This window comes from Hibiscus syriacus, unplaced genomic scaffold, assembly GCF_006381635.1.
Source record: "Hibiscus syriacus cultivar Baekdansim isolate YM2019G1 unplaced genomic scaffold, ASM638163v2 tig00110221_pilon, whole genome shotgun sequence".
NCBI lineage: Eukaryota > Viridiplantae > Streptophyta > Magnoliopsida > Malvales > Malvaceae > Hibiscus > Hibiscus syriacus.
Genome location: NW_024062635.1, coordinates 526,870 through 553,838, shown reverse-complemented (window position 1 = coordinate 553,838; position 26,969 = coordinate 526,870). Strand labels below are relative to the sequence as shown.

General features: G+C 36.9%; 2 protein-coding genes and 1 long non-coding RNA gene across 3 annotated transcripts; 1 reads left to right on the top strand and 2 right to left on the bottom strand.

The window, feature by feature from the left end:
- Window positions 1–1,168: 1,168 nt before the first annotated feature.
- LOC120114191 lies at window positions 1,169–4,618 on the top strand. Its single transcript, XR_005515370.1, has 8 exons — window positions 1,169–1,274; window positions 1,369–1,523; window positions 2,141–2,245; window positions 2,576–2,671; window positions 2,785–2,883; window positions 3,023–3,102; window positions 3,525–3,720; window positions 4,213–4,618. It is a non-coding gene; the product is annotated as an uncharacterized LOC120114191 (long non-coding RNA).
- A 9,805-nt stretch (window positions 4,619–14,423) lies between these two features.
- On the bottom strand, window positions 14,424–24,971 carry LOC120114268 (ATP phosphoribosyltransferase 2, chloroplastic-like). Its single transcript, XM_039135233.1, has 11 exons — window positions 24,687–24,971; window positions 24,360–24,419; window positions 24,146–24,259; window positions 23,767–23,832; window positions 23,574–23,681; window positions 23,345–23,428; window positions 16,312–16,427; window positions 16,103–16,229; window positions 15,935–16,015; window positions 15,670–15,789; window positions 14,424–14,745 (listed from the first exon to the last, which is right to left on the bottom strand). Exons 1-11 carry the CDS (start codon window positions 24,930–24,932, stop codon window positions 14,650–14,652), a joined length of 1,218 nt encoding a protein of 405 aa, XP_038991164.1. The 5' UTR covers window positions 24,933–24,971; the 3' UTR covers window positions 14,424–14,649.
- A 1,165-nt stretch (window positions 24,972–26,136) lies between these two features.
- On the bottom strand, window positions 26,137–26,706 carry LOC120114202 (zinc-finger homeodomain protein 5-like). The gene has a single exon (XM_039135181.1). It carries the CDS (start codon window positions 26,704–26,706, stop codon window positions 26,137–26,139), a length of 570 nt encoding a protein of 189 aa, XP_038991112.1.
- Window positions 26,707–26,969: the final 263 nt, after the last annotated feature.

Genomic DNA, 26,969 nt, shown 5'->3' with positions numbered 1-26,969 from the left:
CTAAATAGGTGTACATACATTTTCTAAAGTATCAACCCCAAAATATCGAAACCAATAATTATAATATAATAGTAAATTAACAATGTAACCGGTATAAATATACCGGTTAATTAGAAAACAGGTCAACATAATGTATCGACACTTTTGAATTTGTGTCGATACTTATTGTCCAAAATATAAAGTGTCGATACATTTATTAAAAGTATCGATCCTAATAACATAGAAACCGATAATTATAATGTAATAGGTAAATTTACAATGTAACTGGTATAAATATACCAGTTTTATAAGAAAATATGTCAGCATAAAGTATTAACACTATTTAAATTTGTGTCGATACTTTTGTCCATAATGAATGCCAAACGAGGTGCATGCATAAATGTCGATACATTTATTAAAAGTATCGATCCCACAAACATCGAAACCGATAATTACAATGTGATAGGTAAATTTACAATGTATCCGATAGAAATACCGATTTTATGAGAAAAAAGGTCTAAATAATGTATCGACACTTTTTAAGTTTGCGTCGATACTTTTTTCCAGAATGAATGCCCAACGAGGTGCATGCATAAAGTGTCAATACATTTAAAATTGTATCGATCCAAAAAACATCGAAACCTAATTATAATGTAATAGATAAATTTGCAATGTTACCGGTATAATATACCGGTTTACTTAGAAAATAGGTCAATATAAGCGCTACCTATTACATTATATAAGCACTACCTAATATGTTATTGTACTTGATAATATTTCCGGTTAAATGCCTATTTTATTATATAAGCGCTACCTATTACATTATATAAGCGCTACCTAATATATTATTGTACTTGATAATATTTTCGGTTAAATGATATAACATAACCGGTCTAAATTTTAACCGGTCACTTATTAACCAGTCATGTCGTTTTTAGCCTTTTTTTTAGGCGCCGCACCGCAGAAGTTGCCTGCAAGTTAACCTTTTTAATAGTATTGATAATCATATGGATTAACCTGAAAAAAATGATAACGTTAAAAGGACCTAAATAAAGAAAGTTATTCTTTAGGGACCAATTTATGTACTAAAACTAATTTTTAAATTATTTAGCCTAGCCATAGGACGAAGACATAACCGAAATATCATAAATTATAATTTACCATTTCTTGGAACTTTTAATTTGTTTCTTCATTTAGTCTTATGAGCTCAAGCATGGCGATTTGGGCTTCAATTATCAAAAATTAGGGCTCCGTTGTGCTAATCGATCGAATGGGCGTTCCATCCATAGAAAGATGTGATCTCACATTGACTCTCACAATTTTTTCTTCTTAAATTTGGAAGTCGTTAAAGGGTTTTTGAGGGGGATTGTCGTGGTTTGTGATTTCTAGGGTTAGGGTTTTTGAAGGCATGAAGGGGACTTTATCGAACCAAGGTGATTCTCCGTCACTTACCACCGTCCATCACGGAGTCCATGCTTGTCGAACAAGTCGATTGTGCCTTTTTTGGCCGTTACAGTTGGCTCTCCTTCGTCCGGGAAGAGTAGGTTGTCCCTTTTTTTTTTTTAAATCATATTCTTAATTACATTTTTTAGTTCTTCCCTATACTTGTATTTCTTGTTTCTGGATTTTGTTAAGGGAGATTATTCCATTATGGGTTAATTGCGGGTCTTTTGTAAAGGGGCATGTTTGGTCTGCTTTGCTTAATCAAAGTCATAGTGTCTGTCTCATATAGTAGGAGAGTTTCTCCTGTATTATAGTCTTTTTTTTTCAAGTTCTTGATTTTTTGGATCAAATTTGAATAAATCCTTAGATACTGCTGAGAGACTAGGGTTAGGTGTGTTAATCTACTTGAAAATTCAACCAGCTGAAAAATAATAATTAATTTTTAGTTATTTAGTTTTTTTAATGTCTTTATATCCTGAATAAAACCATCCAATAGAATTTTTCTATGAATAAGTGTGTGAAATGATAAATTTTATTTTATTTCTTTTAATGCTATATTACCTTTAAAATTTACATTATTAACACTCAATTATATCCAATACTTAATTTAATTAATATACCAAACATATTTATAACTTAAATTCAGTACTTAGTTTCCAGTTTACCAAACAGCATCTAATCCATCCAGTGGTCCTGCATTCTTGAAATGCTTTTGCAGTCAGAAGAATCTTTCTTAATCTAGAGCGTATGTGGACTTCAAGAGGCCAGAGGATGTTTTGGAGTTTGCGGAGTTCTTAATGGTCATGTGTTGTTAATGAGAAGGGTATAATTCTTCAACTTCATAAAAGTCTATTTAGCATAGCTTACATTTTTTTATAACCAGCATCATTTAGCTTTTCTTCAATAGAAATTCATCCTCTCTCAATTCTCAAATAGGCTAATGAATCTGAATCTGTCTTTTCACCTGCACCTCATAAATCTCTCGTGTAGTTTGGGAATGTTAGAACACTTTGATTGCCTGATATAAAAAAGATTTTTGACTACTTATGTAGGACATCACATTTTCTTTAATAAAGGTTTATCTTAACTTCTATTTGCAATAAACTGATGCTCATGGATTTCATAGTAAAACTATCCCTTCACTTTCTTTCAGGGGCTCAGTGTAAAGTAGTTGTTGAGTATGCACCTTCTCAACATGTTCCAAGGAAGTGGTCTAAAAGGGATGGTCGTGAAGTTACCATATCCAAAGGTAATAGCTAAAATTTTATTTACCATAATTGGAAAAAAGTGGAATTTTTTAGAACTTATGTAGGCCACTATTTTCCTATCATAAATGCAAGTGTTTCTTTGATGAACATCTAGATCCTGAGTATTTGGAGCTCCTTGAATTTCTTGGAAAGCCAGCTGAGAATCTTCCTAGTGTAGAGATACAGTTAGAGAGAAGGGAGGCAGAAAGAGCTGGTTGGTCAGATGAATCTTATTCACATCTCTGAAGTTTTGAAAATAAGAGATAATTTTTTTTTATTGTATTAACCGACTGAAACTTGTCATCTCTATGTATTAAAATTTTTAAGTCATGCCATCAATGGCCTTTTTTCAGGTGTATCAAAGGATACTCCAATAATTACACCTTTAATGGATTTTGTTAGACAAAAAAGAGCTGCTAAGGGCGCCTCTCTGGTATTTTTGTAATTCCAATAACATTATAGTCAACCAAAGTGAGGAGCACTATTGTGATTATCATAGTTTGGTTTTTTCTTGCCGAACTTTAGCCTTTTGAGTCAAATAGGCATTTCTTTGGTTCGCTATAAATGTGATTTGATAAAGAAAATGCTAGCTTAAAGCCTTAAATTCCATCATTGACTTCATTGCTGAAGAATGATAAGTATCCAAAGATTCAATACTTTTCCTTTGCTACCTTTTACATATTGACATATAGAGTGAAGTAAGTTCCCCCCCACACAAAAAAACTTTTCCTTTCCTGTTTTTTTTTTTTTATGCTTTCAATTTGTTCTTGTTTTCTTCAGTGCTTTTCTGTGAACTATTTGTGCCAATGATTCATCATCTGCAACTTCCCAATTCTAATTATTATTTTCTCTCAGAGGTCACTGTCTAATGGGAAACTGAGCAAAAGAGCTGGTCGGTTATCTGTTGGAACACTTCTTTGAGTATAGTTGAAGGTTTAAGCCCTTTGCCAGGTAATGCCTTGAATGTTCACCTTGAATTTGTTTGGGTGGTTGCCAAGTTAACTCAAGACTCAAAATGTGCATTAAATTTGTGCTAACTTATTTGAACTAGGTAATAACGCAACCATTAGTATGTTCCAGTTATTGCTTTTTCTTTTTATGTCAAAAACAACACAAGAATCTTGATGGAAGTTTTACAAATTATGGCAAAGGTGTGGTGTAAAAAAAAAAAGATTGGAAACTAAGTCTTGAAATGTTAAATATGTATTATTGATAGTATTACGAATGTGACACTGATTAAAAAGCTCATTCAAGAGTATGAAATATTGAAGTATGCTCTAATTCATTTGAGAAAAAAAACTTATTTATCTTGGTTGGGGGTCATTTTGGTTTGTGGATGGATGGTCTTCATAATTGATTTAAGCTTTCCCATAACTGATCTCGTAAGTTTATCTTCGAAGTTCACATTATATTCCAATTTGCAACATGAAAGGTAACTTCGTGTAGTGTCAGAAAAAGTTACTATCCACATTGCATGGTCCATAACGTTCTGTTCGAGTTGTCTGATGTAACATTTTTTCATTTGATTTTTTGTCAAGGTAAGGAAAGTGTTTATTCACTTGAATTTTGAGCATGCAGTTGAATATGCATTCGCTTAGCATGATGTCTCGGCAACAAAGTAGAGAAAAGGTTCGTTGACCTATAGAGGTTGCAGATATGATTGTAAGTAATAATCTGGTGAAGAAACCCTGGTTTTAATAATTGGTGGATTGAAGAAACCTTGATCTTAGTCAAAGATGGCTGAGAAATATGAAGTTATCATTCTGTAATCGCATGGAACCATTGTTTTTTCCGGTCGCTGCAGGCCTTTGCAGATATTGTTCAGTTGAGGTATTATGAATCCATTAACTCAACTGGAACTATAAATATAAATGCAGTGCTGTGTGTACGGTGTGGGTTGTTTCTTTTCCTTTTAAATTATAAATGGGTTATTATGAAGAAGAGAAGAGATCTCTGGATCCTTAGCTTTGAGTGATTTGGAGAATATAGTAAAATGAATGTCCCACACATTTCTGTTTGGAAATTGGACAAGTTTTTTGTTTCTAATAAATTAACGTTTTTTGGGCATAAAAGACGAACACTTGTTATGCATGGTTTTTAGTTATTCATGACCGACACTTGTGCCTTGGTTACTTTTGACCCTTTTTTTGTTGAATTTTAATTGGCTTTAAAACAAGGAGGTGGTGTTAAATTGGATTTATTTGAGAATGAGAAATGATTATATTATTCTGACAGATGGAGTACATTTTTTTATAGAAGTTGAGGTCTCAATAAAAACTCCCATCATATTCTTCCACATACTTAGAAGTATGTTGAAGAACATTGGAAGGAAGAAAAGAGTGTCTCATATTTTATTAATTAGAATACCAAGTACATGTGGTAACACTAACACTGATCCCTTATACGGGAATAACACCATTACAAAATCTATATCACTTAACAATCTTCCATCTTCAACAAAAAGCCCTTAAGACAATAACCCTATTTATAAATACACCCAAGATGTAAGATAACATAGCACAATAAAAACCAATAATTACAACCATAAACTAAAAAAACACCTCTGAATATAGATGTCGACCAGTCACGAATGAATTGGAGGAACAAGTTTCTAATGAAATATCGCAATCTTCAGGGATCCAAGAATAGGTTTGAAGGAAGGATCAACTTCATGCACCAAGATTTTGAATAAATTAGCACCGATCTTCAACTCCAACAACTCATCAATTCTCCTTTGAGCCTTTGTGAATATTTGAATTTTAGCCCGATCAAAAGATAATGGAAACTCACAATTGTTGTAAATTGTTAATAGCTTGCCCCACTTAGATGCAATGTTTTTGAAAGTATCCCAATTCCAAGCATGAAAAGGAATACCTTCGCTAATTAACCATACGCGACGGCACTCCACCACTAGGCTCTCCGATCAAGTTTCCACTCTGAAAAACCATTATGCTAGAGTCTCTAACTATCTTTCACGCTTGTCAACGAATCAGAGTCTTCAAAGACCATTAGAACTACATTACCAGAAGCTCTCATTAGCGTGAAACCGGCTAGTCCTTTGACTTGTATTTGGTTAGCAAGATTACATTTTGATAAAATTCTTGCACCACCCCCAAGACATTTATTCAACACGTGAAGTTTATCTTCGTCCACAACACCCTCAACTTCACAGTGTTTACTCGAAATATCTTCCAACCCCGACTTACATTGAGCAACTGTCGAGGACTTTCGCAAATAAGACTGTCGGGTTTATATTTAGTCAAAGAGACTCTAATTTTGTTGCCGTAAATAAGATTACCATTCATCATTGAGATCGCTTTCCTTGCTTCTTCAATTGTAGCATAGCGAATAACCCAAAGCAAACCCCATTCGAGTTCCTTTTTTTAGGAATGAGGCATCCATAACTTGACCGTGTGTGCCAAATATATCCAAGTCTCTTCCATGGATCTTCTCCGGTAGGTTCTCAATGAATAACGTGACACATCCACTACTATACCCATTACTACCGTTTATATGACATTCCTTCCGCCAATTTCGAATATGTTTCTTCTCCTTCTCGCTACTTCAGAAGATTTATTATTGGCATACCCCTTCGTGGTTAACTTCTTGGTTCCATGGTGATCAACTTTAGCAGCAGAAGAGCAAGTGTTGCCTCCACTAAAGAAAGCTTCTCAATCCTATAATTCCCACCTTGCGAAGGAGACATACCACTGTCATCAATCCTAACAACAGGAGGTTGATAGTCTAATGTCCTTTAACAGAGTAATTTTTCAAAGAATTGGTTGAAAGATGTTCACCCGACCTCGTAGAAACTGCTCTTAATTTTTTTTATTTTGGTGGGTAGGAAAGTGCCTGTAGGTAGTGTCATCGGGCTCAATTGTCCAACCTGCCTCCCGGGCTAAGGCTGACAGAACAACGTTCATATCAGAACGCACGAGAAGAGAGAAATTACCATATTGTCTCAAACCGGCCAGCAAACGTCTGGTGAAGGCTTGCCTGTTCCGTTTCCGAAGCTTTGTCCTATCCTTTTCATTCTCTCTCACGTTTTTCCTTATCGGAGTAGGAAAACCAGATCTGATGTTGCTCCCAGAGGATGCACCTGCCTTTACTATTACGGCAAACCCTCGAGTTCGCTTAGGCTGAGACGGGGGTTGGGGCTCCATGGTGAGATCTGGAAATTAACAGAAAATTAGAGGAAAGGGTTTTTCCTTGCCGAACCAGATCACTGGAAATTAAAGGAGAAAGAAACGATTCTAAACACTAGAATAGTAGTTATGATCGCAAGAAACGCTGAGTCCGGTAGAGAGACGGTGACGACACGGACGGCGGTAAGCGGCAAAATCGATAGTGGACTTCGTGAAGATCTACGTTGATTGAATGTCTCAATCGCAAATCTAAGGCCAAATTTGCAATCACCGAGAGCCGGCGAACTTCCCAGGAAAAAACGGGTCAAACAGTGGTCGGAGTGTGGCTGCGGACGGCTGACAGCGGCGGTGGTGGCGGTCGACGGCGGCGGACAACGAGTGGATGTCGGAGGATTGAATAATTTTCAAAACACCTGGGCTCGTGGAAATTTGAAATCGCCTGGGTTAGAGCTTCTCTCACTAACACTTGATATCTGATGCCTTCTTCCCTGTTTGGCAGTATTCAAAATACATTCATTTAAACTGGATAATTTTGATAAAGGAAAAAAAAAGAATTCAGTGGATTTGTTTCTTCATAATTTAAGAATTTTTTGTGAGGTATATTTCAGTTCATGCATCATACGTAAACTACAGTCCAAACATTCAGTTTATCTCTCCACTGTATGATACCTTAATTTCATTTAATACACTTCCAAGTGAAACACTAAGATCGTTGAAATAGTTTAGATGTAGTTATAAACTGAATTTGCTTTTCTGTGCTCTACTTTTAGGATTTTGTTCTCTTTAAATTTATCCACTGGAAACTGGTGTGGAAACTAATTCATTTGAAGTGAGGTTTAAATTAATAGAATGAAGGTTCATTTATGTGACTGAAAATTAACATTCAATCCATGACATCTTTTAGAGAATACAACATTACACGTAACTCTTACGAGGGAATGAGTTTTATGTATCTGATCCAAGTCAAGCGCTGGTCTACTTGTCTTAATAGGTCCTTTCTTAACTGACAATATCGTTTTCCTTTATTCCCCGCTTTCCTTTTGTAGTTGCATTTCTTTTGATACAAAATTCCTAAAAGTTCTATCCTCAATGAAGAAGTAATATTCAATTTTAGTTCTCCTATATTTTTATTTTATTTGTCTCACTTTTATTGATTCTAACATGAAATGAGATTGATAGACAAAGTAGACCATGGTGAAGACATAGTAAGTAGCTCAATTTGTATTTTTTCTTCCCTTCTTTTTCTTGCTTTTTTTTTGGGTTGGGGGAGGAGGATGAATATATAACTGAAAATATAGTAGTTTGACTGTTGAAATCGTAAATAGATGTTCACAATCCTTGCAAAATGTATTTGTACTTGTAGGTGGTCCTTTATGTTTTGTCGATGCAGGATAGTGAGCCTGATGTAGTTGATGGAGTGGGTGATGAAACAGGGCATGTGATAAGAACAACCATTGGTGGTCGAAATGGTCATTCAAAGCAGGTTGGAAGAGAAAATAATTTAGCTTTCTATCTTTTATATGACATTCAATTTAATTGGTTTTGTTACTCGCTACTCCGATTATAGTCTTGAAATGAGTTAACTGTTGCAATCGGGTGTTCAGTGGGTTACTTTCGAATTATTTGGGTTTGCCTCTTGGGGCGAAGAAGAATTCGGCATCATTATGGGATCTGGTTATTCAGAAGTTTCATAAGAATTTGGCTGGGTGGAAAGCATTTTCGTTGTCAATTGTCGGAAGGGTCATACTGATAAAATCAATACTTTGTTCTTTGTCGGTTACTTGTCAATTTTCAGGATGTCGAACTGTGTTTTAAAGAGGTTAAATTCAATTATGGTGAAATTCTTATGGGGGGACTCGGTTGATAAGAAAGAATCTATTGGGTAAATTGGTCCACTGTTTGCAAGCCTAAGGCGTTGAGAGGGCTTGGTGTTCCCAACTTGGAGCTTATGAAAAGAATACTATTAGGAAAATGGGCGTGGAAATTTGCGAATGAGAGAGATTCTGGTGGAAGAGGGTAATTTGCTGTAACAATACCCGAATGCAATTGGGATGGAGAATATGACCCTACGCAAAGCATCGTGGATGTGGAAGGGAGTGGTTAGAAATTGTTGCTCGGATGATGATTTTGGTACTTGTTTTTGGAGCAATTTTCAGTTGAAGGTGGGGAATGGGGATGCTGTTCGATTTTGGAACGATCCTTGGCTCGATGGAGTTCCACTAAAGTGTGCTTTCCAAGATTGTTTTCCCTTTCGAATAATAAAGAGGGAAGATTGTTGATTTTTGTAAATCGAGCTCCTCAGGTTGGTTTAAGACATTCCTATGAGAAGGAATTTAGCTGATTGGGAGATGCAACAATGGAACGATCTTTTTTCATTGTTGTATATTTTAATTCTTCACCTCTTCTTGAAGACAATATGTTATGGAAAGGTGAAGGGGATGGTTGTTTCTCGGTCAAGTCGTGCCTAAGGCTAATTTTTGACACGTCTGATGATAATTATCGTTGGTTAAGGCATGTGTGGATTGGTGTGGTTCCTCCTTCGGTGGAATCGTTTGTCTGGCAGTAGTTCATAAGGTGGCAGTTAAAGTGGAGCTAATTAAACGTGGGGTTCTAGGATTGAAGATTCTTCTTGTCCATTGTGTGGTTCGGCTCCGAAATCTGTTTGCCACTAGTTCGTTTCCTGTGAAGTATCATGGGACTTATGGGTGAGTTTTCTGTGGTTATGGAATGTTTCTTTTTCTGTTCTGGAGAGCCCTGCTGCTTTGTTTTTTGTATGGTTTGATCTCGTGCCTCGATCAACCATTTAGGGATTTATCCCAGGAGCTATATTGTGGTCGATCTGGAAGTTGAGAAATGAAATAGTGTTTAATAAAGGGAAGTTTGATTCTACTTTGCTTTCTTTTCTCACAAAGTATAGGATGGCAACATGGTTTTCTTTAAAATTTTCTAAGGTGTCGATCCTTTTGATAGCCTAGTGGGGGATCTTACCTTGGAGATTGTGTTCAGAATTTTAATTCAGTTCCTTCAAGGTCCGTGTGTTGGTCTTCTCCCCCTCTGGTTTTATTAAATTGAATGTGGACGGTGCCATGGAGAGGACGTGGCATAAAGGAGAAATTGGTGGGTTGCTTAGAGATTAGAACGGTGTGGTGTTCGATACTTTTTCAGAGAGTGTTAGTCCAGGTCCTCCAGTTTTGAAGAATTATTGACAATTAAAAGAGGGTTGTTGCTCTTCATGGAGTTGGGGAGTTCAATATGTTGTAGGCTCATTTTAGAATCCGATTGTTTAATGGCTTTGGAGTGGATTAAGAGCCCTGGTTCCTGCACCCTGCTATTCAACTCAATGGTGAAAGACATTGTTTTCATTGTGGTGGAGAAAGGTGTTATTGTTAGGCATGTATTGAGAGCAGCTAATTCATAAGCGGATGAACTTGCTAAGTTAGGGATAGGTTAAATAATTAGTGTCATGCTGTTGCAGTGGGCTTGTTTTTAGTTTTTGGGTTGTTCTGGTTGTAATTGGTGTTATTGAACTCCCGGTGTATTTGGTTTTCGGCAATAAAATAATTGAGGCACTCTTTTCCTCCTTCCAATGTCCATTGAACTACAATTGTAGTTCAATGGTTATAAAGGGGTTTTTAACTAAGCCTCCTATTTTTTTAAAAAAAAATAGGAGTTGACTGATTGTTGCAAGTAGGGTTGCACATAATTCGGATTTCAATCCGATCCGGATCGGTTTTTATCCGATCCGGTTTTTTCCCATAGAAAAAAAACCGGTTTATAAAATAACCGGTTCGGTTTCTAACCGGTTTGGAGGGCCTGATATCCTAACCGTGTAACCGGTTTCGGTTTTAAAAAATCCGGTTTTTTTAAAAATCCGGTTATAAAAAAACCGATTTTAATATTATTAAAATTACATCGTCATCAATTGCAACAAAGTTTACGATAATTGAAATACTTAAATACTTCCAAGTTCGATAAATTAAAATACTTAAAAACTTCCAAGTTCGATAAATTCAAATACTTAAAAACTTCAAGTTCGATAATTGAAACAAAGTTTACGATAATTAAAATAAAGTTTAAAAATAAACTACATTGCCATCTCTTCTTCATCATCTTCGCCTTCTTCGTTTGGAGGAGATATTCCAAGTTCGACTTCTTCAATGTGTAAGTTTGCTTCCAAATTGGCATCAATTGCATCTTCTAGGGTGGTAATATATTGCTTACGAGCCGCTCCATCCAAATAATCCTTCAAACAAATGCATACTTCTACCGACTCAGGACTTAGTCTTGATCTCCGTTGCGATATAACCCTACCACTAACAGAAAAAGCGGATTCCGAAGCTACCGTAGAAGCTTGGACGGTTAGTAAATCACGGGCCATGGCGGCTAGAATCGGAAATTGTGCTTCCTTTTCTTTCCACCAAGCCAAAATATCTAAACTTTCAAACTCTTCAAATGTCATTTTTGATAGAAAATCGCATGACATGTAATTTCCCACTCGCTACTTGGGGTGGTAGTACGTGATCGTTTGGATTGGGAATTTACAAGAGTGTTAAAAATATTCAAATTTATGTTACTTGGACGTCTACTAGATGATTCCGCATTCATTCTCATTTGATCGTGTATTACACTACTTGATCCGTATTTAGTTAAATAAATTGCAAACATGTCTCGAAAACATTTGTTAAATAATTTATTTGGTTTTGGACAAAGTTGGGTTCATCATCGGTTAGATTAAAAGCAAACGCAATTTGTTCAATTAGTGTTTCAACCCCACCAACATTTAGCGTTGGGTTTAAAGCGGCGGCACAAGTAAAAATGGGGGGAATCTCCTTAAAATATTTTAAAAGTTTTTCCTTCATTGCAAAGCCAATTTCTTGAAAAACTTCGGTTTCAAATTCAAAGTCATTTAGTCGGGTAGCCAACAAAAATATTTGATTAAGAACCAACGGGCTAGTAGGGTAATAAACACCGGATAAAAAAGTTGTTGCATTTTTAAAAACCTCAAGCAAATCGGTTATTTTGGCTATAGTTTCCCAACTCGAATCCGGATAAATGTTTGGGACATGACCCCTCTCGAAAAGCCGATCGTGAAATGTTTGCAATGCTTCCCTTTTCCTTAAGGCAGTATGCATCATCATCCAAGTTGAGTTCCAACGAGTTGGACAATCCAAATTAGGACCCAAAGCTTTTTTATTAACGGACTTACAAAATCGTTTATAATCATTTAGTCTTTTGTTGTTGTTACAAAGAACCGATTTTATCATTATTTTAAATTCGAATCTAATCGGCTCAATAACCTCCAAATCTACTTGCACGGATAAATTAATTATGTGTGCAACGCAACGGGTATGAAAAACGCACCGTCTAAAATCAGTGAAAGTAATATTTTCAATCTTGGAACCGCGTTTGTATTATTCGATGCATTATCAAAGGATATAGAAAAAACTTTATTTTCTAATTTATAAAGACAAATTACCCTTTTTAAAAGTGTAAATAAATTAGCACCGGTATGCGACTCACCGAATAATTCAAACGCGTTTGTTCTTTTCATCATTTTCCAATTATCTTGATCTAACCAATGTGACGTAACGGCTAAAAAAGAATTTCCGGTATTATGAGGGGAACTCCAAACGTCACATGTAAGCGACACACCATAACGGTGTTCTTGGAATCCTAAAATCATTTTTTCCCTCGCCGTACGCCACATTTTTATAGCATCTCTTCTAAGGGTAGTACGACTTACTTGAGTATAACGTGGTTGCATTAGTTGTTGAATTGTTGTCGTGAAATCTTCATCATCAAAGTGGTCGAACGGCAATGCTTTTGTAATCACGAACTTTGTAAACGCTTCTCGTAATTTTTCGTTGTCGTAAACAAAAACACCACCTTGCGGTGTAAGATTCGATTGACTAGGATCCGATCTTGAGCGAAGTACCTTGCATGATTTTGTCAAATGGTTCTTCAACGTTGTGTTTCCTTCCGATACAAGAAACTTTAGACAAAGTTTACAACGCGCCCTCCTCGAGCCATTTGGCATCTCACATAAATCGTAGTGATCCCAAATATCTTTGTTTCGAGTGTGTTCGATCACTCTCACGACTTCAAGGTTTCCCCCGACGGAAGATTCAGCCGTGTTACTCATGATGAACAAAAAATTACAAAAATAAGATTTGAGAGATGTTTAAGTGTTGTGTAATAAGATTTGAGAAAGTTGTAATCAACCAAATACATCTCCAACCTATTTATACATGTTTAGGGTGGTAAAATGGTAATTTTTTAAAGAAAAAAACGATCAAAAACGGTCACAAACTCCCCCCAACGGCTATATTAACGGCTAGTTTTTTAAATCCAGACCGGGTTTTTTTTCAGATAAAAACCGGTTTTTTTCAAACCTGTTTTTTATCCGGTAAAAAAACCGGTCTAGGTTTTTTTCTCCAAACCGGTTAAAATAACCGGTTTAAAAAAATCCGATCCGGTTAAAAAAAAACGATTTTTCCCAAATCCGGTTTCGGATATTTTTTTCGCAAAATCGGATATTCGGATTTTTTGTGCACCCCTAGTTGCAAGCGAAACCGGAGAAATATTGACATCGAGAAGACAAGCGTTACAAGAATAGGGAGTTACAGATAATACAAATGCTGGTTGGACCATCCAAACATAGTTTCCCTTGAGCATTATTTTTTTGCCTAAAACAAACACGGTGCATTTTGAGTTGTTTAGGCTTTGGGGACTCCAACAAGGGAGGACATCAAGAGCATGAACCCCAACTACATTGAATCCATGGCACAAGGTATATGCACGTTTTCTTTTTCCTTTTTTCTATCATAATGTTTTTTCCAAGTTAATGATACATTTTTGCAACAGGTCTTCCAAAATCGATTACCTCCACAAGCAGTAGACATGACTCTTCATTCACTTCTTATCCAAGTTTGCCTTGGAGGTTTAGGAAGGTTAAACTATTGTGCTTTTATTTTGGTCACCTAAAAAAATTTCTTTGAAGTTATTCATTTTAGTCGAGATTAATGATAAACTACCCAGTTAGTAATCTAATTTTTAGTCGAGTTTAATGATAAACTAAAAATAATATTTTAGTTTTTTTCTTAATCTAGGGTGATTACAAGTGATAATATCTGTTTTAAAATTCTCAATTATTTGATAATGAACGCTCAAATATCATTGACAGTCGTTAGTGCTCGAACTCATAATCTATTGAGATAACAATCATCTCTTTAACTGCTAATGTTAATTGGTTCATACAAAAATAATATTTATCTAACCCTTAATCCCTAAAATAGGTCTAGTTTTATCTGTGATCCTCCATATCAGTCACTGATACGGCATACTTATAGTCGAGGACCTATGGTGCGAAACTTTTGTCTATAACTTGTATAAATGCAAGTTCATAATAATTGTCTTAATTCCACAATTACGATGATCAAATTGCAATTTTGCAACTTACGATTTTTTTCCACACGAATAAAAAACATATTAAGAAAAAAATTGAAAAATTTAGATGACATTGAAGTCAACAGTTTGCATCCCAACAAGAGACGCAAACTGCCAACATTACAAGCAATTATCAGTTCTCGTACACAATCAAAAGGGGAATTTAATAAAATAAAAAAAGAGGGGCAGAACATTATTAACAAAAGAAACGCAGGTAAAAGAAACAGGGGACAGAAGAATAGCACTATCGAGAAACAATACTTACCATGACAAAAATTTGGAGGTCCTATCCCTCGCCAAAAGTAATTTTTCAACCCCTTGAGCCCTCGTAAGTTATTCAGCTTTTATGTGAGCTAAAAGTAAGCCATCCATGCATCAACCCCAAAGGACTAGACGTCAAGCTTTGAAAGAAGTTCTCTCCACCGTGGAGTCTCTTCATCGAAAATATACGTCAATGGTGATATTAGCACCCCACTGCCTCCGATCTGTACCATACAATATTCAAATTCAATGACCAGAATGAACATCAATCAAATCCTTTCAAGGTTGGGGAGGTTCTTATGTCTACACACACCCCATAACACCTATGGTGCACCTAAAAACGATCACTTTGGAACCAAATTATGTGCATGATTACTCAAAAACTAAATGTGACACTGCAGACCCGGCCAAATCCATAGCGCCGCATTGATCACCAAAGTAACCCAATTCGATCAAACATTACTAAAGACTTGTGCATGACATGTTAAATTTCAATAAACACATAATATCATCCAAGCATACTTTCAGGTTAAACATGGATATTCTGGATTACATGCGTTATTAACAAACCAAATAATACCTAAAATAGGATAATTTTAGAGCTTAGGTATCGATACTCAGCCTTAGGGTATCAATACCCTAGTCAAATTCTCAGTTTTAAGCTCAAAATTACAATAGCTCATTTTTGGTATTGTTACCTAAGCATTGAGTATAGATTATGGCCATCAATAGGTGGGAAATCTTTTCAGAAGAACAGAAAAACCCAAGGACTTCTACAATGAACACGTTAAAATGAGGCAAAGTTAAGGCCGATTACATAAAAGATTATCAAATTAGATAAAGCATTATATCTTTTGCAATAATTTGCGTGTTTGTCAAATTATGAAAAAGATTATCAAATTATGCAAATTATTACAACATTTTGCATAATTACTACATTTTTTTTACCTTTTCCATAAATTAGTCTTAAAGTTGTATTTTAAATTTTTCCAAAACACAAGATGAAGTGTACTAACTACAATACAGATCTAGACCAGGATTTAAATTCATATGCAAAATGGATAAGGGATGAAGTACTGTTCAAATAGAGCAAGCATTTAAGCTAGTGTCCATAGCATTTAGGTTTATCATCATTCATCATGACTTACCGCTCTCAACTGTTGAACAGACTTGAACAGAGCTTTCTTCGGCACGCATATCACCATGGCATAGTAGTCAGCAGCAACTTTTCCATCACGCTTACAAAATACTGGACATACTGTGGGCCCCTGGAAATGCAAATATTAATCATTTTCAGAGCCTTCTTAGATTTAGCAATACCACTAAGAAAATTTTCATCATTTTTGAGTTAAAATTTGCAATGACTTCAAGTTCATTTCAAAAATGAGTGAGCAATGTCATTTCAAACTTCACCTGCAACCCAGCTAAAGATGGTTGGCTCAATACTCGCTCAGCCACTTCCTCTGCGCTACCGCCCCTCATATTTGCAGTTACCTTCCATATGAAAAACATGTAAACATGAAGAATGCTGGGAAGAGAAGGAGAGAAATACACAAAAATGAAATCAATAAATATGCGCACCGTGAACTGACCAAGTGCCCTCAAATGAGCCTCAAATCTTTCAAGGATCTCATGTGTCGTGTCCAAGGCACCTTTCCGCTGGATTAATGCTTTTCGGCTTGCAACTAGGATGAAATCAGGCAAGGTACTCAATAAGCAAATCCTTTTCAAATTGCACACTATAGACTATAAGATCACTCGCTAGAACATTGCATGAAAAAAGAGAAGACAAAGCTCTGGTTACCTGGCTTTCCAATACAACTCCACCTTCAATTTCTTTCAAGTTGTTTTCCTTCAGTGTGGTCCCACTACTCACAAGGTCCAAAATTGCATAAGCTATTCCCATCTTTATTAATAAGAAAGCGAAATGATTTCTATAAACATCATACAAGCAAAAGGGACTACTTTTTCAGATTGCTTTGTCCTTATCTAGAATTGCTAGAGCTAACTTTTAAAATCACTAACTTCAATATGAAAACAACATTTTGCTCAATCAGATATCAACTGGTGAAAGACAGAAAGTCAGAAAGGACACAACAGATGGGTAGAACATTGGAAGGTACATTTAAACTAATACATAATAAGTAAAAACTTTTTTTTTATAAGAAATAGGCCTCCCCTTCTTAACCATTAAGCTACAAAGTATCTTAACGGGCATTGGAAGGAGGAAAAGAGTGCCCAAGATTTATTAATATCAACAAAGAGTACAACCTAGGTAAAAACTTCCTAGATTATAACCTTACTCATAAACACACCTATCCCATGAAAGGATAATAACAATCCCAACAAAAACCAAAAAACAGAACACAAAACACAGCAGACATTACCCAATTCCTGCCTTAGCTAAACTATTAGCTTCCCAATTATTACTTCTCTTCACAAACCTTAGTAAACATTGGAAACCAACACAGTCTTAGCTAATTCTTTTACCAGAATGCTAAACACAGCAGGCAACACTCTGGGTTTTTAATCCAATTCACAGCAACCAAAGAATCTCTCTCCAAGATGAGACGCCCCTTGTCTTTCCACTTTGAATCCAAAAACATTTTCAGTCCTGCTTGAATACTTTAAGTTCAGCCAGGACCGGCGGACCAGGTCCAGACGCGACCGAGAAAGACCCCAGCTGCTTACCTTCTGAGTCCCTAATTAACCCATCAATACCACTACACCTCCAATCACAGCCCACTGCCCCATCCACATTTACTTTAAACCATCCCCAAGGGGGAGGACACCAACCTGTCAAAGGAGGAAAATTCTTCAACGAACCCTTGTGCAAATCTGCAAACGTAAGGTCACCTACAAGAAGATCAAAAGCAACTGGAAACCCAGACTTCTTCGCCAAGAACCAAGCAGCCACCCTATATCTTACCAGAAAACACAAATAGGTAAGATCCAACCTTCCATTTTCAAAAACCAATTTATTCCTACATAACCAAACAGACCACATAACTGCTCCTAGAATAAATTTCCAAATCTCAGAATACGGAAAAAATTCAAACCACACGGAAAAGAATTCTTTAGGACTATTTGGCAAGGTTGTACATACATTCCACATCCTCAAGAACCGCACCCACACATCCAAACTAATCTGCAAGAGAAGAATAAATGACAAACCGAATCCACATCAAAACCACACAACGGGCACAGAGGATCATCAATTCCGCTAACACCTCGCCTAATCAAGGTAGACTTAACTGCCATCTTCTGGTGAAAAATCTGCCAAAGAAATGCTTCAACTTTAGGAGGAGCTAAACCAGCCCAAACAAACTTCGACCAAATCGAATACGGAACCAAAGAGCTTGAAGCTACTTTTATACCCGATTGAACCGAATAAACTCCTTCCCCATTTCCTTTCCAAACACAACAGTCATCATTACCTGCACCCACGCTGACAGTATCTAATAACGATATCAATTCAATCCAAAGATCCACCTCCCAATCAAACAGATTTCTTCTCATTTGAATGTCCCACGCACATCTTCCGTAATTAAGCGACCCACAATCTGCTATATACCCATCCTTGTTAACCGATAGAGCAAAGAGCCTAGGAAATCTTAACCTTAGATGAAGGCTACCGATCCATTTATCCTGCCAAAATCGTATCGAATTTCCTTTCCCTACTTGCAGCAACAAATGATTGTGAAGCCCTATGCTAAAAATGCCATCTGACCAGAAATGATTGAAAACACCATTCCAAAGCCAAGAAGACTGGGCGGACAGTGTAGAACTCAACCTTATATATCTTCTATCATGATCATACTTGGAACACACCATCCTTTTCCACCTGGATTCTTTCTCGCTCCCAAATTTCCAAACCCACTTTCCTAATAAAGCTTTATTCGTAAGCTTTAAATCATTGATCCCGAACCCCACATACTGTCTTTGTTTGCAGACTTGCGACCATTTTACCCAATGAACTCTGCTTCTCTGTGATTTGCTTCCCCATAAAATATTTGCCATAACTGAATTCAACAATCTATAAACTTGAGGCATTTTAAATAGACATATAATATATAGGAAGCGCAAAAAGGATAGATTTCACAAGCACAACCCTACCAGTAAGGGAAAGTGTTGAAGCTTTCCAACCATCTAATTTCTGATAAAATTTGTAGATAATCGACTCCCAAGACTTTTGAATTTCGCTTGTATCCAAGAGGGAGCCCGAGATACTAGGTCGGAAACACATCAGCCCAATATCCAATAGACTTTGCCCAATCATTCACAATCGAGGCCTCCAAATTTACCCCAAAAATTTTGCTTTTCGAAATATTCAACTTTAACCTTGTGCACATCTCGAAAACAATCAAATTCTCTTAACATTCTTCAATTGTCCTTCAGACATACCATAGAAAATAATTAAATCATCAACAAATTGCAAATGAGATAACAAAAATGAATTTCTATCGCCACCAATCTTAAAACCATAAAACAATAACAACTCAATCGCCTTTGACAACATCAGGTTAAGCAACTCTCCTACTAAATTGAATAACATAGGTGATAAACTGCATCCTTGACGTAAACCCCTTGATATCTTAAAACTTTCTGTCGGAGACCCATTAACTAGAACCAAATAGTAGCTGAAGAAATGCACTCGAAGATTCAAGAACGCCATTTCTGTCCAAAACCCATGTGCTCCATAATCTTCATCAAAACAACCCAATCAACTGAATCATAAGCTTTCCTGAAATCCACTTTGAAAGCAATACCTCTTCTACCTTTTATTCTCCAATAGTCGATGCCTTCATTCGCAATAAAAGAGCAATCATAGATTTGCCTCCCCGGGATAAATGCGAACTGTGAATGGCCAATCAGAGAATCTAAACACATCCTTAGCCTCATAGATAGCACTTTCGACAAAATCTTATACATTCCTCCTATCAAGCTAATTGGTCTATAGTTTTCAATTCCAACCGGATTTGACTTCTTCGGAATCAGCGTGATAAACGTATGGTTCACACCGTTTCACAGCTTCTTCCTCAAATAAAAATCCTCAAAGAACTTCAAAATATCTTCCTTTAGTGATGGCTAGAATTTTTAAAAAGAACCCCATGTTCAAACCATCTGGACCCAGCCCCTTATAGCTATCTGACGAATTAATAGCCTCCCAAACTTCCTCCTTTGAAAACTTTCTTTCCAACAATGAGCATTGATCCTCGGTTAAAACATTGAATGACAAATCAAACTTCACCACCTCCAAAGTTGGCTTCAAATTGTAATTCTTCTTAAAGAACCCACAGACACTTTTTTTATCTCAGTCGGATTTGAAGTGACCATTCCATTTGCTTTCAAAATTTTCAGGCCATTAACTCTTCCCCTATTTGATGCGCACTTATGAAAATATCGAGAATTCCGATCACCGTCTTGAATCCACTTCGCTGGAGATTTCTGAAACCAAATTTGTTCCTCTTTTTTATACAATGACCACAATTTCTTCTTGGCTTTCGCAATATCCTCCATCGACACCTGAGTAGACCTTTGTTGCACTGCTGCCTCCATTTCAGAAATAGATTTTTCTAGATTCACAATCAAATTCGGCAATTCTAGCTGATTTTTAGAGGACCAACATTTAATTGATTTCTTCAATTCTTTTAACATATTCAATTCCTCTATTTCTTACCTTCTTCACCTCCTTAATCTTCAACTCCATCATCTGTTGGAAACCTTCTTCGTTCATAAGATAATTGAACAATTTGAAAGGCTTCGGACCCCAATTGACCTCATTCCTCTCCAACACCAGTGCATTATGGTCCGATAAAGACTTCGGAAGTAGGATCTGAGCAATATCTGAAAACATCGCCAAAAAATCTGCATTCACTAGAAACCTATCCAATCTAACACTCATCGAAACACTCATCCCTATTATTACTCCACGTGAAACTACCACCTGTTAACGATAAATCCACCAACTTTGCCTGAAATACAAATTTCCGAAACACTCATCGAATGCAAATTCTGCGATTTACCAATTTTCTCTTCCTAAGAAAAATAAGAATTAAAATCACCTTCCACACATAATGGACAGTCCACCTCGGCCAAGAAACGAAGCAATTCCTCAAAAAAGACCTTCTCTGATACAATAATAGGTCCGTACACGTTAACTAAACAAATGCTCTCTTGTGAATCCTTGAATATCCCTTTTATTACCACAAACCTTTTCGAAACTTCTATCACCCGAAAATCAAAACAATTTTCTTCCCAAAGACTCATCAAACCACCAAAAGATCCTTCTGCAGGAGAAACCGCGATCCCACGAAGCGCCTTCTCCCCTAAACTCCTCAATAAAGTTGGTCTCACCACTTCAACTTTCGTCTCTTGCAAGAATAAAACCAGTGGTTTTTTGTTAACAACCATCCTTCTTACTCCCCGCACCTTTTCCTTCCTCCCTAGACCCCTAATGTTCCATGTAACACAAGAAAACTTGACCATACTGTCAAAACTCATACACCTAAAAACAAAGGAATGAGATTAAATCTCATTCTCCATACCCGGTTTCAAATCTTAATACTTCTGAGCAAACGCCTTTTTCCCACCCCTAAAAGTGACACCCAACATTTTGCTCACCTGCCAAGTAGACGCTAATTCTTCATTTTCTATCGAAGCATCCATTGCAGAAAATCCAATCTCTAACTCTTCTGTAGCTTTTTTCCTATTCGATTAACTATACACTTTGTCACAGAAAATAGTGCCAGCACTACTTGATCTTCTCAGATTCAAAGGTGGGGACGACAAACTCCTTATTGCAGTAATTCCTGTCACAGCCCGACAAACACCCTTATCAGCTGAGTCTTTCCCTCGATCACCTCCCATCAGCACAGACTGCTTCAACACTTCTAGATGCTCAACCCTAACCTCATTTATACCTCTGTATCCCATATTTGCTATGTTCAAACTGGCCTAGACGGAACCAATCTGAAATCAATGGAAATGGGCTCACAATTGTGTTCTGATTGGGCTTGAAAGCTGCCCTCCAAATTGACTTTTTTTCTTAAATCTATTCCCTGAAAATCCCCAGAGTATTTTTCCCAAAGTCAATAAAATCTGACACTCCTACTCTGCTTTGTTCTGTTTCTCTCTCCTACCACATTAATTGCTGGTCCCCACTACCGCCTGATAATTCAAAAACTCCACCCCTTCCAACCACGTGTCCACCCTTAACCTAGTATCCTCTACTGCCAGGTCAGGTCTACCAACTTCCTCTGTTGAACCTTCTTCTTCCTCCTCCACTGACACTGCAACCTCACTGTACTCGCCCTCTGTAGCAACTTCTGATGACATCTCCGACATAACCTCCTGTCTTCTAAACACCGATCCAAGTTCAACTTTAACCTTGAATGATCTTCAATAAGATCCCAACGTGATCGTTTCTGGTACATCAAAAGGGCTCACCACCCTCAACAGTACCCTTGCTACTGACATGTCCGTTATTTTTACCGTCGATTCGTGGATGTTCTTCAGCTTTCCCCACTGGTCAGCAATCTTTTCCAAGAACGGAACATTCCAGCATAACAAAGGCACTCCATTCATTTCAACCGAACAGAATGCCATAGGGATACCTTCCTCATTTAACAAAGATTCTAGCCATTGAAACAAAAATAAAAGTTCCTCCTTTTTCTTCGACCACATCTTTGCTAGTTCTTGTACCGAACTAAAGGTGACAATGCATGAATTCCAAGCATAGCCCCAGTTGGCTATCTTAACGTTGATCTCATCGCTTGCGAACCCCTTTTGAACCAGTTCCAAATTAAAGAGAGGTCTGATTATCCCTGTTAAAGACCTTTTGACCCAATCCAATTCAACCGAAGGGATATGCATCTCCCATACATTTCTTATCCCGGAGACCCTCCCCTTACGACCCTCATTATTGTCCTTAAACACCTGATCATCCCTCGACCTTCCATTAAAAACCAAAGCATCCTTGTATGATCTTCCATCCCTCAAACTGCCCAAAAGCTCTGTTCCCTCACTTCTTCTCTTGGTCTCGCCCTTGTTAACCTTCTCTTCTTTCTTTTTGGATTTGGAAGTAACAGTTAACCTGGACCGATGATTCTGGTATTTTGAAGGCCCTACAGAAACTCTCTTGCCATCTATCCACGTTCCATTAATATTCACAATCACTTTCCTTAAACCTTAAACCTTCATCCTTCTCAAACTGAACAAACGCAAATGTATGGTTCATATGCTTGGGTTTGTTGGAAACATTTGGAATGTAAACACTTAGAACCTTACCTTGATGATGGAAAAGCTCCCTTAGCGCTCTCCTAGAGACTCTCTTGCTACGATTATCCACAAACGTCGTCCATTCCCCACTGGAGGACTTTTTTCCTTTCAAATCTTCTCTCACTCTCTCACTACTTTCTCTTTCTTTTTTTTTTCCAGAAGAACTCATATTTGATGCATATCCATGAGTATGAAGATCTTCCAAATACATGAAAAAACTTAGAGAAAGTTAAACATATCCCATATTAGACGCATTATTTTATTTAACGCTCACACCTGAGTTTGAACAAAATAGCAGAAAAGTACTAGTATTGGAGAATATCTCGTCTAATAGATAAGAGAATATGGCCATCTAGGGTTATAGAATATTTGATTGAAAACTAAACCTACATGCATTACTACTTGGAATGTTGCCTTGTAAGGGAGACACCATGCTATTCTACTACCAGGCCTAAACATATTAATGACGATGGTGCATATAATAAGTAAAAACTTCAAAGAAAAACCTAAATTACAAGTACTTGGGGAGAATATAATTCTTACAGCAGGAGCTGCCTCTAAGGTTCCATCAGCAGTTGAAAATGTCACATGCCTCAGTCCATTTTCTTTCATAAATTTAGGACCAAGCTGTACAGAAAGACAAAAAAAAAAAAAAGAAGAAGAAGAAGAAGAAATTAAATTCAAATAGAAACATTCTGTCAGTAAGCTACTTCAACAGAAAGAGAGTCTGGAAAGCATATAATTACAAAAATCAGTGACGTGTATGCCATACATAAGTGAAGCCAGTTGCAACTCTTAAAGGTTTCTCAATGGTCCACTGGGGCATACGGGATAGTTCCTGCAGTGAATTGATATTCTCAAAGATCCCATACTTGGGAATCTGAAAAAACAAAATACAAACAATGGTTAGCAGGGATATCAGGAAGGCGCAGCTCAATATATAGTTGTGAAAAAAGAACACGTACTGCAAGGGATAAACGGCAATCTCCGTACTCAAGGGCATCATGAACAATGATAAGATCTTCATTACCCTGAGAAAGTATTGAAACAATAAGACTTTAATCTGCACTCAATTTTCCGAGAGCAACTCATTTTTCTCATAGGAAGATGATAAATGCAGTTTAGAATAAACTACATTACAACCAAACACAACTCTGGATAACTTAAACGATAACATATAACAGATAGTTTTAACTATAAATATGACATTGCAAGGCAGGAATTCTACATATTACATAATTGCTGACTCAGTTGGATAATTGAAATACTAGTGACATTTTCACAATCGCAAAACACTACAAAGGATGTCCACAGTTAAACAGTATCCTATAGTTCAAAACTTACTTGTCCATATTCAGTGACAGTATCTAGCCCAACGATACCAAGATCTAAATCTCCAGATAACAATTTCCGGACAATGTCTTTGGGCCGCTGAAACCAGACTTCTACATTGGAAAGCTGGGAGAAGGACAAACTAAGCATTGAATATCAACCATACATAAATAAGATATAGATGCCAAGTACAATGCAAATTGTGAGATAGAAAAATGGCACAAACCTGAGGTATTTGCGCAACATACTGCCTCGGATTGACCTGCTTAACCGATAATTGAAAATCCTTTTGCAGAAGATACAGAGGATTAAAATGAATCAGAACATTAATTTCAAACAAGAAAAACAAGTTGAGTAAAAGTGGTTAAAATGTAAACACATTCAAACATAATTATTGAAATTACGTATTTACAAAAGTTAGAATTTTAAAAATAATTTCTCACTGACATTAATAGCTTTTGCATCCTATGAACGTAAATCAACTTTCTAAATAATTAACAAAAAAAGACAAAAAAAAAAGTAACACTTCGTTTTGTTGTGAAGGAAGCAGTACCTTCAGTAGATCGAGAGTATCGGCAGCCATGCGACCTTTGCTAGGCAAGCCGAATCGAATCTCATCCCTTTCAGCGATTTTACTGTCGATCGGCACATCAACGACGGCCGTTTGGGACTGCGAGGAGCAACAAGAGATGAAGCTACATTTAGAAACCGATACGTAGAGTGAGTGATTAGAGGAGATCGAGAAGGCGGGCGTAAATGCGGTGGGGCACTGCCGGAAATGAGGCTGCAAGAGAGACATCTTGCAATGGCTGACCCAAATAAAACCCTAAGTACTTGTTGTAACACAAAGAAACCAGCCGCCGCAAATGGAAGGTAGTTACTTTTCAGAGTACTGTTTCATTTGGTCGCAATTACTTGACTGTGATGGAGAGAGGTGGGGTACGGTTGGATGCGGCCTGAGATATTCTGCTTGATGCACTTCACCCTTTTAACACTCAAATCACCGACTAAAAATGGATACCCTTTTAAAAGAAAGGAATAAACTACGTATTCAGACAACTAATTATTTAGGTGGTTCTGTTTTGGTCACTCAATTGCTTTTTTTTAATTATACTTATTGTTATATTTTAGTTTTATTTTGACAACCTGCTGTTAAAAGTTTAACAGTGATGTTGACATATCATCATAAGATAATTCTACATCATTATTAAAAATTAAAAAAATATATAACGTCAGTAGTTCTATTGTTTTTAATGGTAGATGACCAAAGTGAAACTAAACATAACATTAGATATGATTTTAAAAAAATAGTTAGGTAACTAAAAAAGAATTGCACAAATAATTGGTGACTAAATATGTAGTTTACTCAAAAATGAAAATGGCTTAGTAAAAATGCATAATGACAAAAACGTCCCTAATATTTGATTAAATAGTCACATTGGCACCTATCTATTTTTTTTGGAGCATTTTGATTCTCATCATTTTATTTTGTGGCAAAAAAGCTTCTTTGTGCATAGAAATTGCTCGTTAACAAACGATCAACACTCCAAAATACAACTATTTTTCCTAAAATGAAACATTAGGGTCAAAATACCAAAATAAAATGTCGTGGATGAACCTTAGTTTAGTTGATATCATTATTGTTTTAACATCAGTAAAGGTATAGATTCGAATACACTTAAACACATTATTTTCTTATTTATGGATAAATTTAAATGTGCATTATCCTCCTAATTACGGGTGAGGTGGTGTCGAGTGGTTTAATACATTGTATTAGCAAAAAAGACAAATGAAGAGCACTTCTAAAAGTATAGGATCCAATTGTTACAAATTAAAGTACACAGACTAATTTTAATATAAGAATTATAAAGGGCCCAAAACCATAATATCACCTTTTAAGTTCAAACATAAAACGCTCAAACTAAAAACAAGTAAAAGCGAGGCCACATGACGGACACAGTTTCAGTTACGCTTACGCAAGGGGGAAAAAGAGAATTCATGAGTCATTTATTTGAGCCAAATGACATGTGCTGGGACGCATGATCTCTCCGGTGCCGGTTATTGTTCAACCAAACGATGAACACTCGCTTGGTTATCCCAACTTCCTCGCAGAAGCGTTGTATCTCTGCATCCTTCTCCCTCAGCTGGGATCTCCACCCTAACTTATCAGCAAAACCCATCATTTTGTTCTTCTGATCCACTGTTAGCTTGCTTCTTCTCGCTCTCTTGTTGATGTTCCGATCCGCTTCACTGAATAAACAAGTCTCACCGGTGAGTCCATTGTGGGATGCTAAAGGCAAGGGTGCCAGAAACGGAGGTGCAGAACCGTAAGAGGGATGGTCTTTGCGGTGGAAGCTGCGGTGGCAGCCGCATGCAGCGCACGTAAAGACGTCATCTTTGCAACAAATGAACTCCCTGCAACCGTCGATGGCGTAGCGGCCGAATGAAGCCGCGTGGTTGCGCCTGCATTCTTTGTACCTACTGATTCGGTCGGTACTCTGATCTGGCACGAGTTCAACATCTGAGGCGGTTTCGAGTTTGATCACATCGTTGCTTCTTGTTTCTACTTCCATGATAGAGAGAGAGAGAGAGAGAGAGAGGTGGTGCGTTTGTGGGATGGTGAAACGGCTCTTAAATGGGGAGCATATCATCATGGGGATCGCCAGTTGGAATGTGATTAAGGTAGGTGATTGACAAGTTTATATTTTGGAGATCAAACGTGTCCTGGACTAACTAATGCTAATTAAGTTGTTTCTTTTCTTGGATTTGGATCTATCTGCATCCTACACCCCTTTTGTGTGATTTATCACATGAATTCCAGGATTCATCTTCAAAA